This window comes from Nannospalax galili, unplaced genomic scaffold (genome assembly GCF_000622305.1).
Source record: "Nannospalax galili isolate Female #2095 unplaced genomic scaffold, S.galili_v1.0 scaffold180, whole genome shotgun sequence".
Lineage (NCBI taxonomy): Eukaryota > Metazoa > Chordata > Mammalia > Rodentia > Spalacidae > Nannospalax > Nannospalax galili.
The window spans coordinates 4,566,358-4,584,432 of record NW_008348199.1 but is presented as its reverse complement, the minus strand read 5'-3'; the positions used below and the strand labels follow the sequence as shown (position 1 = coordinate 4,584,432).

Genomic DNA, 18,075 nt, shown 5'->3' with positions numbered 1-18,075 from the left:
GTGAAGGTGTAGCCTCAGTTTCAGTAGAGACCCCAGCTTTTTGGAGATGCTAGGACCGCAGGATGACCACCAAGGACCACAGTAGGTGCGGAATGGAGCTGGCCTGGGTCTGCGAGATGAGCTGTTTGTGCTGTGGACGGCAGAGTCAGAGAAGTGGAGCTGCCAGAACCCTTTGGAGGCCAGAAGATCATGAGTGAATCCCAGATGTCCAGCCTCAAGCTACTTTGCTGGACTTTGGTTTTGCTTAGGTGTGCCCGATTCTTCCCTTTGAAATAAGACAGTACTTGTTTTGGATTTTATAGAAGCCCACACACAGTTGAGACTTAGACTGAATTTTTTTTTTTTTTTTTTTTTTTTTTTGGTCTTTTTGAGACAGGATCTCCTAGAATTCACTATGTAGACCAGGCTGGCCTTGAACTCAGAGATCTTCCTGCCTCTGCCTCCCGAGTGCTGGGACTAAAGGCATGCAAGGCATGTGCCACCACGCCCAGCCAGCTGAGACTATGAATTTTTAAGTGTTTGGATTTTTTAAGGACTGTGGGGTTTTTAAGGTTGTACTGTTTTGACATTGACATCATATCTTGGGGATAGAAATTGGAAAGTTATGGTTTAATAGTGATGTTTGTATGTCAAGTTGACAAGGGGTCAGTTGTGCTGGATAGCTTTAGTGTCAACTTGACACACCTGAGTTGAGGGAGCCTCAATTGGGGAATTTCCTCTATTGGACTGGCCTGTGGCCATGTCTGAGGGGCATCTTCTTGATGAGTGATGTGGGACGGCCCAGCCCACTGTGGGTGGTGCCACCCCTGGGCAGGTGGGCCTGTGTTGCATAAGAAAGCAGGCTTGCTGGGCGTGGTGGCACATGCCTTTAATCCCTGCTCTCGAGAGGTAGAGGCAAGGGGATCTCTGAGTTCGAGGCTAGCCTGGTCTCCATAGTGAATCCAGGACAGCTGGGACTACAGTGAGACCCTGTCTCAAAAAGACAAAAAAAAAAGGCAGGCTGAGCAGGGGCCAGGGGAGCAAGCCAGTAAGCAGTGTTCCTCAATGGTCTGTGCTCCAGCTCCTGCCTCCAGGTTCCTGCCCGAGTTCCTACTCTGGGCTCCTTGATGAACTGTGACCTGGTAGATGTAAGATGAATAAACCCTTTCCTCCCCAAGTTGGTAGTGGTCAGAGTGTTTTGTCACAGCAATGAAGAGACAAACTAAGACACTGCTGAAGGGCATCCATCCATGGAGTTGCTATGACCAGCGTTGTAATGTAGTGGATACCTTGACTGCCTTTCTTGCAGATATGCAGGCAGAAATAAAGGAGTCTTTTTACAGTTACCATTGGGTCTCTGGTTATTGGCTCCTCTGAGGACTGGCTTCTGTGTTGTAGCATCCTCTAATAGGGGGCATAACAATTCATGTGCCTGATCTAGTCTGTTTGGGGTTTTTTTTGTTTTGTATTGTTGAGACAGGGTCTCATAGCCCAGTATGGTATTGAGTGAGTTAGATATCCAAGAATGACTAACTGGAGCTTCTGATCTTCCTGCCTCCATCTCCTAAGTTCTGGGGGTACAGGCTTGCCACCATACCCAGCCTACTAATCAATTTAAAACCTAAATCCTGCACCACTGTGCCTGGCCCACATCCTGCTTTTTACTAGAATAACAGTTCATGAAGGCAGAGGTTTTTTTTTAACTCTGTTCCACTGTGTTGTCAACTCTGTTACACTGTATTGTCTTCGCCCAGACAGTATTGGGCATATAGTTGGTATTTAATATCTACTGGCTGAGTATCTTGTATACTTCTATCAGTAGCTTTAAACAAGTAGGCCAGAGGTTGGGTTTTCTTTTAACACAACTCTTAACACAACCTTTGAACTCTAGAACTGGTGTTAATCCAGTGTTTGACTAGGAAGCAGCCAGCCATATGGAGCAGGGAAGAACAAGGAGTCTCTGAGTCAACCAAGCCGAGCGTCACATTTTAGTTGAGTTCCTTACCTGTGTGACCTGGGAGAAACCATTGTATTTCTCTGAGCCTTGGTGTCCTTGTCTGTAAAATAAAGGTTAACACTTATTTTCCATTCAGAGTTTAAGATAAAGTGAATATGTCTTGGGGACTCAAACATGGAACCCATGTCAGCTTCACAGCCTGTGTCCCAAGTCTGTTGTTGTTCATGGAGAGGTCAGCTGTTTTTCATTAATTCAGAACATGAGACACAGGAAGTTGAGGGGGATACAATGACTTAGTGTTTGCTTACTATTTCTTAGGGGAAGCAAAGACTTGGAAAATTCTCTTTCAAAGGCTTCTGTTTCCCTTGGAACATTCTGTTCCTAAAGGGAGGAATTCTTAGGCTCAAGGAACTAACCCCAGTGTTGAGCACGTGTGTAGCGTTGTGAAGTCCTGGGTTTGATCCCTAGCACAGAAAGGGAAGAAGAGTCTTTTTTGGTCTTTTTGAAGCAGGGTCTCCATGTAGCCCCAGCTGTCCTGGAACTCACTATGTAGACCAGGCCTTGAACTTGGACATCCACCTGCCTCTGCCTCCCAAGTGTTGGTACTGCAGGCGTGCACCACCACGCCTGGCAAGGGAAGAAGATTCTTATGAACTGAACCACATGTGTCTGTCTGCCTTCAGGACTGATAGTGTGCTTTTTTTTCTAAGTGGTAATGACTTGTGCAGTCTCAAAGTTGTCTGGTAGGGTGATGTGTATCTCCTCTATGCTGTGCGTTGCTTCCAGACCGCCTGCCTCTGTCTTTCAGAATCATCCCTGGAAAAGGAGAGGGAGACTCCAAGTCCCATTGACCCCAACTGTGTGGAGGTCGATGTGAACTTCAATCCTGACCCCGCTGACCTGGTCCTCTCCAGTGTGCCTGGTGGAGAGCTTTTCAACCCTCGGAAGCACAAGTTTGCAGAGGAAGACCTAAAGCCCCAGCCCATGATCAAAAAGGCCAAGAAAGTCTTTGTCCCAGACGAGCAGAAGGTAACCTAGTGTGATTTAGCAGTAAAGGGGCAGCAGTGATTTAAGAGTCTAGGGATAAGCTAGGATGTGTCTCAGTAACACAGCATTTGCCTAGGACATATGAGGCCCTGAATTCATCCTTAGTACTTCAGAAAGGAAAAAAAGTAGGGACTGGGCTCTTTCATAAATGATTTTATCTGAAGAGCCCGCCCTCCTGTGGATACCTTTTGGAAAGACATGAATTCTGTGCTTGGAGCCACAATTCATTGGGAATAAAGATGGTCAGGTGTAGGCCAAGTATGGTGGTGCATGCCTTTAATCCCAGTACTCAGGAGGCAGAGGCATGCCAACCTGGTTTACCACATAGTGGGTTCTAGGCCAGCTGAAACTGAGACCTGTCTCAAAACAAGAAAATGGTCAGGAGGTGTGGCTTGGCCCCAGTGATCCCTATAGTTTTTCCTTCTTTCCAGGTCTCTGGACTTATGGGTGTCTCACCTCCCTGACATCAGCCCAGCCATCAGGAGAGAGGCCCCTAGAGCACAAGAAGTATAGTTGAGTAGTTTTTAAAAGACAACAGACAACTTGGAGGGATGGGGCAATGCCTCAGTGGTAAAGCACTTGCCACAAAGACATGAGGACCAAGTTGAATCCCAGGAGCCCATGAAAAGGCTGGATGTGGTAGTATGCATCTGCAGTTCCTATGCTCTCACAGAGAGATGGGCAGAGTGGCAGGAGAACACGCATAGCAGTCAACAACAGAGACCCTGACTCAAGGTAGAAGGCAAGACCCAGTACCTGAGGTTACCTTCTGATCTCCACACATGCGCTGTGGAGCATACACCCACACTTACCCCCTAAAAAAGACAGTGTATGTTCCCATCTTCTGGTATAAGCCAGCAGCTCTCAAGCTGATGGTTCTGTAAGAACTGGTAAAAAGAGGAAACTTCAGTTTTTTATGTGCTCTGAAAACCTTACAGAAAAGACTTTTCATCTGTACTTTGGTGTCAGGCAGAGACCTGGGTCCAGACCCCACTTCACAAGTAAACATAGATTCTAGCTGTGCCTCAGATTCCTCATCTGTAAAATGGGAGTAATTACCTGCCTCTCAAATAGGTTCTTGGGATTAATGCTGATGGCGCTAGTAAACATTTACATGGTGCCTCCTTGGGGCTAGGAATTGCCTCCAGCACTGTGCAGACATACTAACTCATTAATCCTTGGTGACTAAGGCATTTACTATATTACCCCCTCTTGGAAAGCTAAGGACCTGAGACACATAAGTAAGGAATTTGTACCATCCCACTGCTGATAATCTTGGCAGAGACAACCCAGGGGACTGGAGCCAGGTTGTAGGCCCTTACATCACCAGTGTGTCTAAAGGAGGGAAGGGCATCTTGCTAGAGCAGCACACAGCAGACTCGTCCAGGCAGACTCGTCCCTCCACCACGAAGCCTGCCAGAGGACCTTGTTTCTCATCCTGCCCCTCTGAAAACAGGGCGGGGTCCTGCAGTGTTCCTTCTCCAGGGTCCTGACTTTAGTTCTCAACACAGAGAGAACTCGGGTAGTGGAAAAGAAAGCTTTGGATCCCTCAGGGAGAACACCAGGACCCACAGAGTGTTCTTTCCCACAGGATGAAAAGTATTGGACAAGGCGCAAGAAGAACAATGTGGCAGCTAAAAGGTCCCGGGACGCCCGGCGCCTGAAGGAGAACCAGATCACCATCCGGGCAGCCTTCCTGGAGAAGGAGAACACAGCCCTGCGAACGGAGGTCGCCGAGCTTCGCAAGGAGGTGGGAAAATGCAAGACCATCGTGTCCAAGTATGAGACCAAGTACGGGCCTTTGTAACCTGTGCCCCCGCCCGGCAGGGCACTGCCTGCACTTCAGACCTCTGCCTGGGGCTCCCTGGACCCCACACTCGTGTGGAGACTTAGGACTTGTCAGGGGAGCGCAGTGGCGCACCTGCTCTGGGAGCGTTCACGTCTCAGCTTCATTATAACATGGCTAGCGCACGTGGTGATTTCTCCAGGGGACCAGCCTCCTTCTCTGATGGGGAATGTGAGTGAATCTACGTAGACGGCTGAATGACCCAAGTTTCTCTTCTTGGATGTCCCGGCTGAATCAGAAGGGGACCTCTGGAGTCCAAGTCTCCTTTTACAGAGTGCTCAGGCTTCCCTAGCCTCCCCCTCAGTCTCCAGTCTGGGCTGACAAGGGCTGTCTACAGAATGAGTCATGATCATTGTCACCCTAATGTCGTCTCAGGTAGCAGGTGCATTTCCACTTGGGGTGTGTCTGTCATGCCCTTTACCCTCCCCAGAGAGTCTTTGAGAGAAACATCTATTCCTGTCTGTCTCAGAGGCAGGACATACCAATTTCCCTGTTAGTGAGTTCAGGGTGGCAGGCCATGGGAGCGGGGTCTCTGCACAGCCTGGAGTGGAGTTGGGGTATGGGGCTTGCAGCAGAAGTACACCCAACCATTCTTTGCTCCCATGTCCCTTTTCTCTTGTAACTCTTAAGGCCCGAGGAGGCCCTGGGGATCGGCTCCCTCTCATTCCACCTGCTGTGGAGAAGAAACTCACAGGATGGCTATTCTCCAGGCTCTGATTGCCAGCACCAAGGGAGGCCTTCATATCTCCTTTCCAGGCCAGTTTTTGGAGGCCCCTGACTCCCACTAGCCTGGCCTCTGGTTCTTTTCACCCAGTAACCATTCTCAGATCTTAGATTTAACAGAAATCTCCCTTCACTTAGGAAGCTTGAACTTCCTAGTCCCAGGGTACCACTTTTGCATGGTGTTTAGGAAACTGGCTCCACGGCCCCTATGCTCTGGACACCAGAGCAAGGGGCTGTCTCTCCAGAAGCTCCCATGTTTTCTTGCTCTGCTCACCAGTGAGCCCCAGGCCAGAATCCACAATCCCTGAAGGTAGAGAGGGCTTCCCAGTTCGCAGATCAGAATCCCTCCTTTGCGAGCCTCCCAGGGCATGTCAGCAATGCAGGGCACCTTGCTACGAGTTGCCAAAGTCACAGTGCAGCTCTCATGAGATGGCAGGCTCTTGAGACATTGACACTGGCCTAAGTCCCTCAGTCTTGGTCCCAGGAGTCTGGATGTCCACTCAGGCCTGCCCCTAGGGTGGAGTGAGCCTCGCAGCTGTGGCTTTCTCTGTGCCACAGTTCTCCCCTTCTCTTCTGTTTGGCTGGGCTTGTCCTCTTGTTCTATCTGAAGGATTGGCTGAGGAAGGTCATGGAACCCTCTGCTCATTTGGGTCAGTTGGGGTACCCTCCACATGGGTGTGTTTATTTGCTCAGGGCAGCAGCCTGTGTGAAGAAGAGGCAGAGGTGATGGGGTGCTTTTATGCTTAACACTGGCTTTATTTTATATGGTGGCTCAGTCTGGGGCCCAATCCCTCAAGACTTTTCATAACTGACGTTAAGACCAGGGAAAGCAGTCTACTGGGCCATGGACTGCAGCCAGGAGATGCCCTGGTCCACCTGGGACCTGCACACCCAACTCTCTAGGGGGGACTAGACAAAGGTCCCTGAGGCCAAGGGAGGTCTCTTTCCCACTAGGCCCCAGACTTTGACTTCGTGGTTCTCTAGAAACCATGTGCACACTTGTCACTCTGTTGTAACCACACAGGGCAGTTGCACCCAGCATGTCGGTGCCCTGCCCAGGCTGCCTGCCTGCCACCTGCCCGGCGCTCTCCCTCTGGGCTGGCTGCTCACCCAGAGGGAGCTCTCACTTTGTTGTTGGTGGACAAACCTTGAGCTGAAAAGCTCTTCATTTTCTTTGTCTAGAAAATGTAAGGTTTGTGTTTTTTAAGTTTTAATTTTTAAGGGATGGATACTTTATCCTTGGATGGCATCTGTGTGCTGACCCCATGGATGGGATGGGGTTTGATGTCTCCCCTTGGTCCCGCCGTCTGCCTGTGGTGCCCTCCTTTCCTTCCACCAGGCAGGGGTGTCTGCTTCCTTCCCAGAGTGTTTGTTTGGAAAGAGTGCAGCTACTCGCTCCTTGAAAGAGACCATTTGAGTCAGAAGCCTGGCAGGGACAGGAAGGAGCATGTCTGGAGGTTGACGTCTCGCGAAAGGACATGATCAAGTAAGCTTGCCGCCTCTGCTGGCCTTAGGAACCAAGGCCATGCAGAAAGGGTTGGTCCCTGCTCTGTATGCCTTGCCAAGAGTCTCCTGACTCCAGAGGCCTGAGGCTCCTGCTCAGATCTTTGAGATCTAAAGAGTACCAGGAAGCCAACTTCAGTCTGGCGTTCCCTGAGTGTACCTTGGTCGAGAAGTGTTGTCCTGTCTTCAGCTTCTTGGCAGCCTTGTTTCAACATCAGAAGAGATGAGTGAATGAGTCAGGATGCCGAAAGCGTGCACACAGAAGAAATGTCTAGATAAAGAATATGGACGTTCAGAGAAAGCCAGCAACCCCGTGGACCACCTGTCTGGGTAATGGTATCCTTGGCCAGAGGCCAAGCTTTGCTCATCTGGCTCCTGTGGTTGAGGAATGCACTAGGCAGTGAACCTGACCCCTGGTCTGCACTTCCTATTGAGAGGGTGCTGTGGCCTGCTTTCCACTCCTGGATCCTCCAGCCTGGGGGCAGAGGGGAAACTCTCCATGTGGCCCTGGGAGGTTTGTCCCCTACAACACAAAGGGCCAAGGAGCTTCTGATGATTTTCATGGCAAAGCTCCACCCCAGAGCTTCTTTAACATCTGTTAATTAAAGTGCAATAAATTTTTCTAGAAAATGGCAAAGATGATTTCCAGGTAGAGATTGTTATCTTTTGGTGTTGGAATGCCAGAACACCACTTGGTTTTATTTTTCTAAGTGCATGTGATGTGATAGAGTGTGTGGGGCTCTGCATCCTCCCTGGGAGTCGGCATTCCACTGGCCCCTCTCCTTGCCTTTGTTGGGTGAAAGAGGCCAGGAGCAAACCCTGTCCCAGCTGCAGAGGCAGAAGCAGACCGCAGCCCATTGGCCTTATGTGTGTGTGCGTGCGCGTGTGTCACTGCTAGTGGGCCAGAGTGATGTGGTAGGGAGGGAAGCCGGGAATGTATCCTTTTCAAAACAAAATTAAATATTTTGAGACGAGAATTTTGTGATTGTCTTTTATGTCATTCCCTCTTTTTTGTTTCCTCTCTCTGTATGTTGGCCTGAGAAGCCAAAAAACTGTCTCCATTAAACCATTAAATCCCATCCCACACACCACCTTTGTCAACACCCCCCAAATGCCCCCAGTCAAGTCCCCTAACTCCTCCTTGCCTCAGTTTCCTCATCTGTCAGATGGAAGTAATTCCTGCCCTGTTTATTCTGACAAAGGGCACAGAGCAGACCAAAACTAGCTAAACACAAGTGTTATACAGGCAGTAGAAAGACCAGGAGCTCATTGTGAAAACCCAAATTTAACTTGAAGGCAAGTTTTTTTTGTTTGTTTGTTTGTTTTTTTTCTTTTTGAGACAGGGTCTCCCTGTAGCCCCAGCTGTCCTGGAACTCATTGTGTAGACCAGGCTGGCCTTAAACTCACAGAGATGCATCTGCCTCTGCCTCCTGAGTGTTGGGATTAAAGGCGTACGCTGGGCTACAGGGAGACCCCATCTCAAAAAGACAAAAGATTTTATTTGCGTGTGTGTGTCTGTGTGTTGTGTGTATGCACATGAGTGCAGATGCCTGAGGAGGCCAGAAATGTTGGATCCCCTGGAACTTGAGTTGCTGGCCACAGGGGTGCTGGGAACCAAACCCTGGTCCTCTGCAAGAGCAGAAAGTGCTCTTAACCACTGAGTCATCTCTCCAGCCCTAGGTTCTTTAAAATGTCAGTTCTACAAATTAAAACATTGAGAAAGGCAAAGCAAAGTGTCCCAAATCACAACAGCTAGGCTAAAATCCAAACCCAGAATGGAGGACAGGACAGCAAACCCCAGAACAGAAATTGTGCCCTGAGATCCTGACATTGTACAGCCTTGTGGTCATCTGCCCACCTCACTGACAAAAGCTTCATGCTGGTGCCCAAGTTCGTCCTCGCAGGCACCCAGCTCCCAGCACTGCAGGTGCTTCTACGGCATCCCAGGCTCCAGCCGGTGCTTCAAGGCACTGTCTTATTTAAACTTAATAAGGGAGGAAGTTGTCATCCACTATGCACGAAGGGAAAGTTTAGAGCCATCACTCAGCAAACATTTGCTATTCTGTGTTACCCTTGCTTCCTGTCCTCACAGTATATGAAGAAAGGCATACAGCATGAGGGACTCAAATAGAGTGCTAGGTGTGGATAACAGGAAGACTGCGGAACTGGGACAGGCTCATTGGGTCAGAGACCTACCTTAAGTGGCACTGAAGTTGTCCCCAAGTTCCCATCCAAGTCAGGTGCAGAACTAGGAGTTTTTCAGGCAGCTTCTGACCTGGATCCACACACCCCAGGGTCTGTCCAGCAGGCCAGAAAAATGAGGCACAAGGAATGCAATCATTGGAGGACCCAGGATGACTGGAACCTGGCACCCTGGCCTTTTGTCCCTGGTGCTGGGAATAAGAATCCAAAAAGCCATATGGCACAAAGCTTTTGACCTCAAGTCAAACCTTAAGCAAAGACCTCACTCAAGGCCTTGCCCACATCGGAGTCCATGCCCATGGTCCATCTGACCTAGCTCTGGGCAGTTAGTCAAGAGGTGATCGTGTAATACAAAGGCCTAGGAAGCCCTTTCATGAGATTTGCGTGTCTGAATTCTGTATGTCCCCAACAATGATCTAATGCTTAACCTACTGTGTTTTCACCTCTGTATAACAAATGTTCTCACCCCAAGCAGATTTGTATAGCCATGGGACACACAGGGGCTGTGAACTTGGAATATGTCAAAGGTATGAACACTGGCTTAGACAGTCTAGATTCAGAGACTGTCTCTATCACCACCTTGACTTGAGGCAAATCGCTTTCCGCTCTTGCCTTCTGTTTCTTGTCTTCAGAGTGGGGACCAGGCTTCTCAGGATTGCTTGGAATAAAGTGGACTCTAGACTGGGATAACTGCCATCCTGGTTGCAGTGTTCAAAGTACTATCCTTCAGGAAGGTGACCAGCCCAGCCCTAGCAGACATTAGTTTTTCCAGCTCTTTGGACTTGGTAAACTACAGTTCCACGAGCTATTCCTCTCCCTGTAAAATGAAGATACACAATAGGAGTGTTACCTAACATAATGTAGTTCAGTAACTCCCACCCTGCTGACACACCCAGCTCTCCAGAGGACAATTTTCCAAAGCTGGATATATTGGGTGGGTGAGATCACTCAGTGGGTAAAGGCACTTGCCACCAAGCCTGACGACCTGAGTTTGATCCCTGGCATCCACATGGTAGAAAAAGAGAACTCTGGAACTCTGGTAAGTTGTCCTCTGACTTTCACACACATACAGTGACAAAAGTGTGCTCAGACACATACATATACACACACTAAATAAATAAATATAATTTAAAAACAAAAAACCAGGGGCTGGCAAGATGGCTCAGAGGTTGAGTACTGGCTGTTCTTGGAGAGGACCTGGGTTCAGTTCCCAGCACCTACATGGTAGTTAACAACTGTCTGTAACTCCAGTTCCAGGGAATCTGGCCACCTCAGGTATTGCATGACATGAGTGCACTTACATATATGCAGGCAAAACACTCATAGACATAAAATAAAAATAAGGCTGGGCATGGTGGCACCAACCTTTAACCCCAGCATTTGGAGGCAGAGGCAGGTGGAGCTCTGTGAGTTGGAAGCCAGCCTGGTCTACATATCAAGTTCCAGGCCAGCTGGGGCTACAGGCGCCACCATGCCTGACCCATGAATGAGTATTTTTAAAACCCAAGAAAATCCCAAAAGCTGGACATATGCCCTCTTCCTTGACTGCTCCACTAGCAAACAGCCCTTCCTCCTGATTTTTCCAGTCCAGCCAGCTCACAGCTCCTAACATCAGCAGCCAATTTGGAGAGCTGCAGAGGAAGGAGCAGAGGAAATCCAACAGGCTTCAAGGTGGGCACCCCAACACTCAGCCTGCTCTCCTTGACTTCTCATTTACTTGCTCCAGGGCTGGGATGTAACTCAGTTGGTAGAGTGCTTGCCTAGTATGCACAAAGCCCTGGGTTCAATCGCCAATACTGCATAAACCGGGTATGGTGGCACATGCCTGTAATCTCAGTGCATAGGAGTTGCAGGCAGGAAGATCAAGCGTTCAAGGTCATCTTGGGCGACATAGTGACTTTGAGACCAACCTGGAATGTGAAAACAAAACAAAAACAACTTTCCACTTAAGCACATTTAACTGTACGGGTCAGCACCAGGCGAGGCAGGTACGTGATGATAATTTATTTTGTCAATGAAACTTTCTTTAAAGATTTATCATTTTGCTAAATTTATTTTTATTTTATGTGTATGAGTGTTTTTCTTGCATGTATGTAGGTACACAAGTGTCATGCAATGCCCACAGAAGCCAGAAGAAGGTATCAGGTCTCCTGGAACTGGAGTTGCAGATGGTTGTTAGCCACCATGTGGCTGCTGGGAACTGAACCCAGGTCCTCTGCAAAAGCACCAGTGCTCTTAACCACTGAGTATCTCTCCAGCCCCTATTATTATTTTTTACTATTTTTATTTATTTATTTTTATTTGTTTGTTTTGGTCTTTTTGAGACAGGATCTCCCTGTAGCCCTAGCTGTCCTGGAACTCACTACGTAGACCAGGCTGGCCTCAAACTCACAAAGATCTGCCTGCCTCTGCGTCCCAAGTGCTGGGATTACAGGCATATGCCACCATGTCTGGCTATTTTTATTTTTATTTTATGTGTTTAAGTGTTTTGCCTGCATATATGTAAGTGCACTACATGTGTGCAGTGCCCAAAGAGGCCAGAAGAGGGTATTGGATCCTCTGGAACTGGAGTTAGGGATGGTTGTTAGCCACCATGTAGGTGCTGGAAACTCAATCCAGTGCTGGGATTAAAGGTGTGTGCCACCTTAGCCATGTTTCTTTTCTTTTTTGTCTTTTTGAGACAGGGCCTCCCTGTAGCCCAGCTGGCCTGCTGGAACTCGCTATGTAGACCAGCCTGGCCTCAAACTCACAAAGATCTACCTGCCTCTGCTTCCCAAGTGCTGGGATTAAAGGTGTGCACCACCACACTCAGTCTTTTTCTTCTCCTTCTTCTCGTTTTCCTCCTCCTCCTCCTCCTCCTCCTCCTCCTTCTCTACATTTATTTTTATTTATGTGTTTGAGTGTTTTGCATGCATGCATCTAAGTGCACCTGTGCATGCAATGTCCGAGGAGGCCAGAAGAGGGCATCAGATCCCCTAGAACTGGAGTCATGGATGGTTGTTAGTTGCCATGTGGGTGCTGGGGGCCGAACCAGGTCCTCTGTAAGAGCAGCCAGTGCTCTTAACGGCTGAGCTATCTCTCCAGTCCCATCCTTTTGAGTGCCATAATCCAAGGCTTTGTATCACAAGGTTACCATACCCCACACTGGTGCCTTTCCTGAATGAATGGAAAAGAGATCAGAGAGGAAAATGACCACACAGCAAAATGCCACTCAAGTTTGAAGACCCTGCATCTTCATCCCTCTGTTCTACCGGAATCATGCCCAAGCTAGGGGCCCTTCGAGGGCACTGTCTGATCCTGTCCCACATCTGGTGTGAGCTGTTCCCCAAAACCTGGACTCACACTGTGATGAGCAATACTGAGCAGCATCTAGAATCACCTAGGAGACAAACCTGGCAGGCCTGTGAGCAGTTATCTAGCTTAGGTTAATCAAGTAAGAAAGACTCAACTGGGGGCAGTACTAGCCCTTGGACTGGGGTCGGTCCTTGTCTGAATAAAAAGGAGGATGTCTTTAATCCCAGCACTTGGGAGGCAGAGGCAGACAGATCTTTGTGAGTTCGAGGCCAGCCTGGTCTACATAGTGAGTTCCAGGTCAGCTGGGGCTACAGGGAGACCCTGTCTCAAAAAGACCAAAAAAAAAGCAAAGACTCACCATGTATGAGGGGCTCAGACCAAAGTCACAGGCTCATTCATTTCCCTCTTTTTTAAAAAAAAATGTTTATTATTTTTATTTTATGTGTATGTGTGTATTGCCTACGTGTAGGTAAGTTCACTCATGTTGTGCAATGCCCTCAGAGGACAGAAGAGGCCGTGAGATGCCCTGGAACTGGAGTTACAGACAGTTGTTAGCTGCCATGTGGGTGCTGGGATTCAAACCCAGGCCTTCTGCAAGAACAGTCAGTGCTCTTAACCACCTCTGAGCTGTCTCTCCAGCCCCTCCTTTCTCTTTCTTTAAAAATTTTGTTACATGGCCAGGAGGGTAGCTCACGCCTTTAATCCCAGCACTTGGGAGGCAGAGGCAGACCTCTGTGAGTTCGAGGCCAGCCTGGTCTACATAGTGAGTTCCAGTTCAGCTGGGGCTACAGGGAGAACCTATCTCAAAAAGACAAAAAAAAAGTTTGTTACATTTTTTAATTTATTTTCTGTGTACTCCTGAGTGTTCATGCCCACGCACGTATGTCCACACACGTCAGGTCAGAGAAAAACTTCCACCCTATGGGTCCCAGCTGAAATCAGGTCATCAGTCTTGACTGCAAGAGCCTCCACCCACTGAGGCCCTCTCCCACTTTTTTGGTTATTTTTGTTTTTGTTTTGAGACAGGGTTTTTGTTGTTGTTTTTTTCTGCACTGCCCAGGTTGGCCTGAGCCCCTGGACACAATCCTGCCTCAGCCTCCTAAGGAGCTAGCTGGGATAATGGATGCATGCTCCCAAGCCTTCCCTCCCATTTTGTGCCACAAAGTAGCTGTTGACACCCTGCTTTCCCTCACAGCTCCATCCTTTCTAGAACCTTCCTAACATCCTACCCCACTCCCCTGACCAAGGACATATTCCTGGCTGAGTTGCAGCATCCTCCTAATTCCCCATGCACACCCTGCAGCTTGTCCTCACAGTAGCCTTTCACCTACCCAGCATGCCCTGTGGCTCTCAGTGTACTCAGAGCCAAATCTGAGCTCACCTCAGAAACCCTGAGACTTGTGCCAGCCTCCTGCTGCTCACACCCCTTCCTCTGCTGGGCACCCAGGGTTCTGACTCTTTTACAGGGGCACCCTGGCTCATTTCTGAGCCCCAGCACCCACTGCTCTGCCTCGGGGGAGGGGTTCCTCCGAAGACCTCGTTAGACTCCCCCTGTTCTCAATGTCTGGCCTGCCTGCACCTGGCTCATAGTTGCTCACTAAATGCCCGATAATCCTATAGGGTGGGAGTGGGGGGGTGGGAGTTCTCAGCACCAGGCTCTATTGTGGAAGCAATGCCATGCCACCACTAGGTGGCGCTTCGGACATGTTCTGGGCAGTGACCTGGGGTCCAGCAAAGCCTCCCCCACCTTTGGTACCAGATGGAGCTGTGGCCCACCAGCTGACCCACTCTCCACCCTGCTGGCCCTCCAGCAGCTGTAGTAGACACAGTCTAGGGGTGCCCACAGAGCCTGGAGGGAGGATTGCCTGCCTCCCACAGACTGACTTTCTAGACTCTTTCTGGGGAAAGAGTGATGTTGGGGGACTGAGCTCAGTCAGAGCATGGGATCTAGGATGAGGGGCTTTGGAGGGGGGGGAGGAACTCAGCCTGGACATGTACCACATCTCCCCCAGTCCTTTGAATGCAGTTGATAAACTGAACCTCAGTTTCCCCCCACCTGTTAAAAAATGTGAGCATGAACTGAAATTCTGTGTGGTGCTGAGGGGGCCCACTGTGTCGGGTGAGGCTAAGGGACTTTTTCAGGTGGGTGCTTTGTGAAGGCAAACAATGTATGGGCTTGGGAAGAGGCAGGTGGACAGGAAGTCAGGGACCTCCATGTTCTGCTGTCACATGGACAAAGTCTCTGGGGTCTCCCTTGCCCTGAGGCTGTGACCTGAAATGTCCTCATGTCTTTTTTTCTTTTTTTTTTAAATTTTATGTGTATGCCTGTATTGCCTGCATGTAGGTAAGTACACCTGTGTTGTGCAATGCCCATGGAGGACAGAAGAAGCTGTCAGATACCCTGGAACCAGATTTATGGACAGTTGTTAGCTGCCATGTGGGTGCTGGGATTCGAACCCAGGTCTTCTGCAAGAACAGCTAATGTTCTTAACCGCTGAGCCATCTCTCCAGCCCCACAAATAACTATTTTTAAAAGTATTTTAAGCCGGGCGTGGTGGCGCATGCCTGTAGTCCCAGAACTTGGGAGGCAGAGGCAGGCGGATCTCTGTGAGTTCAAGGCCAGCCTGGTCTACATAGTGAGTTCCAGAATAGCTGGGGCTACAGGGAGACCCTGGTTCAAAAAAACAAAAAAAAAAAAAAAAAGAGTATTTTATTGGCTGGATGTGGTAGGACACCCCTTTAATCCCAGCACTCAAGAGGCAGAAGCAGGCAGATCTTTGTGAGTTCAAGGCTAGCCTGGTCTACATAGTGAGTTCCAGGACAGCTGGGGCTACTGGGAGACCCTGTCTCAAAAAGACCAAAAAAAAAAACCCAAAAATATTTTATTTATGCCAGGTTTGGTGGCACATGCACTTGGGAGGCAGAGGCAGGCAGATCTCTGTGAGCCTGGTCTACATAGCAAGTCCAGGCCAGCTGGGGCTACAGGGAGACCCTGTCTCAAAAAGACCCCCCAAAATTTTATTATTTTTCTTTTATGTGTATGAGTTTATTGAGTGTATTGCCTACATGCATGTAAGTGTACCTGTGTCATGCAATGCCCACGGAGGTCAGAAGAGGGCATCAGATCCCCTGGAACTGGAGCTAAGGACCACTGTTAGCTACCATGTGGGTGATTGGATTCAAAAACCTGGGTCCTCTGAAAGAACAGCTAGTGCTCTTAACCACTGAGCCATCGCTCCAGTCCCAATAAATAAATCTTTTAAAAAATAATAGGGCTCACACACATAAAATAAATAAAAAATAAGATATTTAAATAAAAAATAATGAATTCAAACCCAGCTTTGGGCCAGGTGTGGTGGTGCATGTCTTTAATTCTAGTGCTTTGGAGGCAGAAGCAGACAAATCTCTGTGAGTCTGGTCTACATAGTGAGTTGCAGGCTAGCCAGGGCTGCATAGTGAAACCACCTTGCCTAAACAGAACAACAACAAAAAGATAGCTTTGCTAGCTGCTCTAAGTCCCAGCCAGGACTTTCAGCTATTTATGAAGCCCACCTGCTAACTGCTAGCCCTGGCTGTGGGACCCTTGGAGGGCCTTGCACTCCTGGGCTTTGGGGTCCCTTTGGAGATACAGCAGGGTGGGTAGGATCCTTCCCAAGAGACCTATCTATTTACCTGGGCAGGCCTGGATTTTTTTTTAACCTTGGCCAATGGCCAGGCCTCTCTGAAGCCTGAAGGGTGCCTAGTAGGTCATTTGGTGTGTATATGCACAGGTCTTTAAGACTGGTCCAGGGACTAGTTTGAGATGTGGGAAATAGGACAAGGAGTGTGAGGTGGGTAGGATAGGTGGGGGGTAGGGAGCTGGCCAAAGCCTGAGAGCTTAAAAATACATCTTGTCACTACAGCCTGGCCTCCCAGTGACATCAATGGAGCACAGGATGTCCCTGGCAGGGGCTGGAAATGGCAGAGGGGACAGGGTAGGAGGAGGGAAGAGGGGGCTCTTGATCTACCCTTTCTGTACCTGGAAGCTGTGTTTGGAGAGAGCCTGCCTGTCCTGGGGTAAAGGGGTTGGCACATTGTCCAACACCTCAAGACATTCCACTTTGCATCTGAAAAAAAGAGGCCCAGGGAGGTTGTGAGGTGCCAGAGACCCCACTTTGAGAGATTTGAGGAAGCTTCTGGACAGCCTCAGAATTTGTGATTCTGGAAGTCTGGTAGACATGGACCAGAGGAGCACTATTTGGCAGGGAGATGGGAGGGCTGCCCAGGAGGTACCAAATGAACACATGGCAGAGCCTGTGCTGCTCCTCACTCTGGCCGGAGAGAGTAGGTAAGGAGTAACACTGTCATTTTATACATGAGGACCCTGAGACTCATGGAGGAAAGAGTGGCCCACTCCAGGCCACACAGCAAGCACATCACGCCCAGCTGGGATGGAGTCTGGTCTACCCAGGTCAGCAGCTGATAGGCAGGGAACCAACTCCATAGCTAAGCTGGAGCCTGAGGTGGGGGGGTCATTACAAAGGGGAGAAAAGGAGGCTTGGGCTCATCCCTTCCCCTCTTCCTTTTCTCTCGTTGCTGTGCTCAGAGCACAGCCCAGTCCCCTGGCCTGGCCAAGACTCTCATTAAGGCAGTCTCCTCTCTGAAGCCGTGCGCTTTCTCAGCGTCACCCAAGCGCTCATAGATCCCTAAAGCAATTGCTATTTCGGGCCTCTGAGCAGCTGAACAAGCTGTTCCCGCTGCCTGGAATAACCCCACCTGTCTCTGCCCAGGAAACTCCTATTCATCCTTCACTTTTCCAGAGCCAACGTTTCTTAGGGTGGGTCCTGCATTTTAGTCATCTCTCTATTCCCAGTGTCTAGGAACGCCTGGGTAAAGAAATTAAATTGGGTCTTGCTTCTGTTCCTTCCTCAAGAGGGCTTTGTCCAAGTCTCATATCCTCTCCCAGCCATGTAAAGTGGGGACAAGTTCCACTTTGTAGGGTTGCTGGAGTCTGGGGTCTACTGCATCTTTTAGCACGTCATTAAAGGGCTGGGGGGGGGTCTGCTCTGGGAACAAGCTTGGGACACCATTCCCACCTGCTATCCTCCACCGAGACCCTCAGCCTCGATCACGGTCAGGCCCTTTGTCCCCAAATCTCAGAAACCCTGTGAGGGGTCACGTGTCCAACGCCGCGGCTCCGGCACGGTTAGGAGACCCTGAGGGGTGTGGAACCCTGGAACAGGCACTGTCAAGCCATCTGTGCAGTGGGCCACGGCCCTGCTAGGGGATGAAAGGAGAGGGTGATGGTGGGGCGTGCGCCCCCTCCCCTTTTGCCCCAGGGGGTTGAGGGGGTCTGCCTGGGCCCTGACACCTGATGAGCCGGCTCCAGCCGCCCGCAGGGAGAAGCACGCGGATATAAATAACGTCCAGGCGGGCGATGAAGTCAGTGCGAGCCAGGCTGCAGGAGCAGGCTGGGGTAGACGGGGTAGCGGGGGCAGCGGGGGCGGCGGAGGTGCCGGGACGGGGGAGGGGGGGAGCGGAGAGG

At 49.7% G+C, this 18,075-nt stretch overlaps 1 protein-coding gene across 2 annotated transcripts in view; it reads left to right on the top strand.

Moving 5' to 3' along the window:
* Tef (TEF transcription factor, PAR bZIP family member) overlaps positions 1-8,032 on the top strand; it is a 31,731-nt gene extending 23,699 nt beyond the window's left edge. For both annotated transcript variants that reach the window (XM_008844806.3, XM_008844805.3), the window contains exons 3-4: positions 2,745-2,965; positions 4,575-8,032. In XM_008844806.3, the coding sequence (XP_008843028.1) occupies positions 2,745-2,965; positions 4,575-4,790 (437 nt within the window). In that variant the 3' untranslated portion in view covers positions 4,791-8,032. The remainder of the gene's footprint in view (positions 1-2,744; positions 2,966-4,574) is intronic.
* Positions 8,033-18,075: the final 10,043 nt, after the last annotated feature.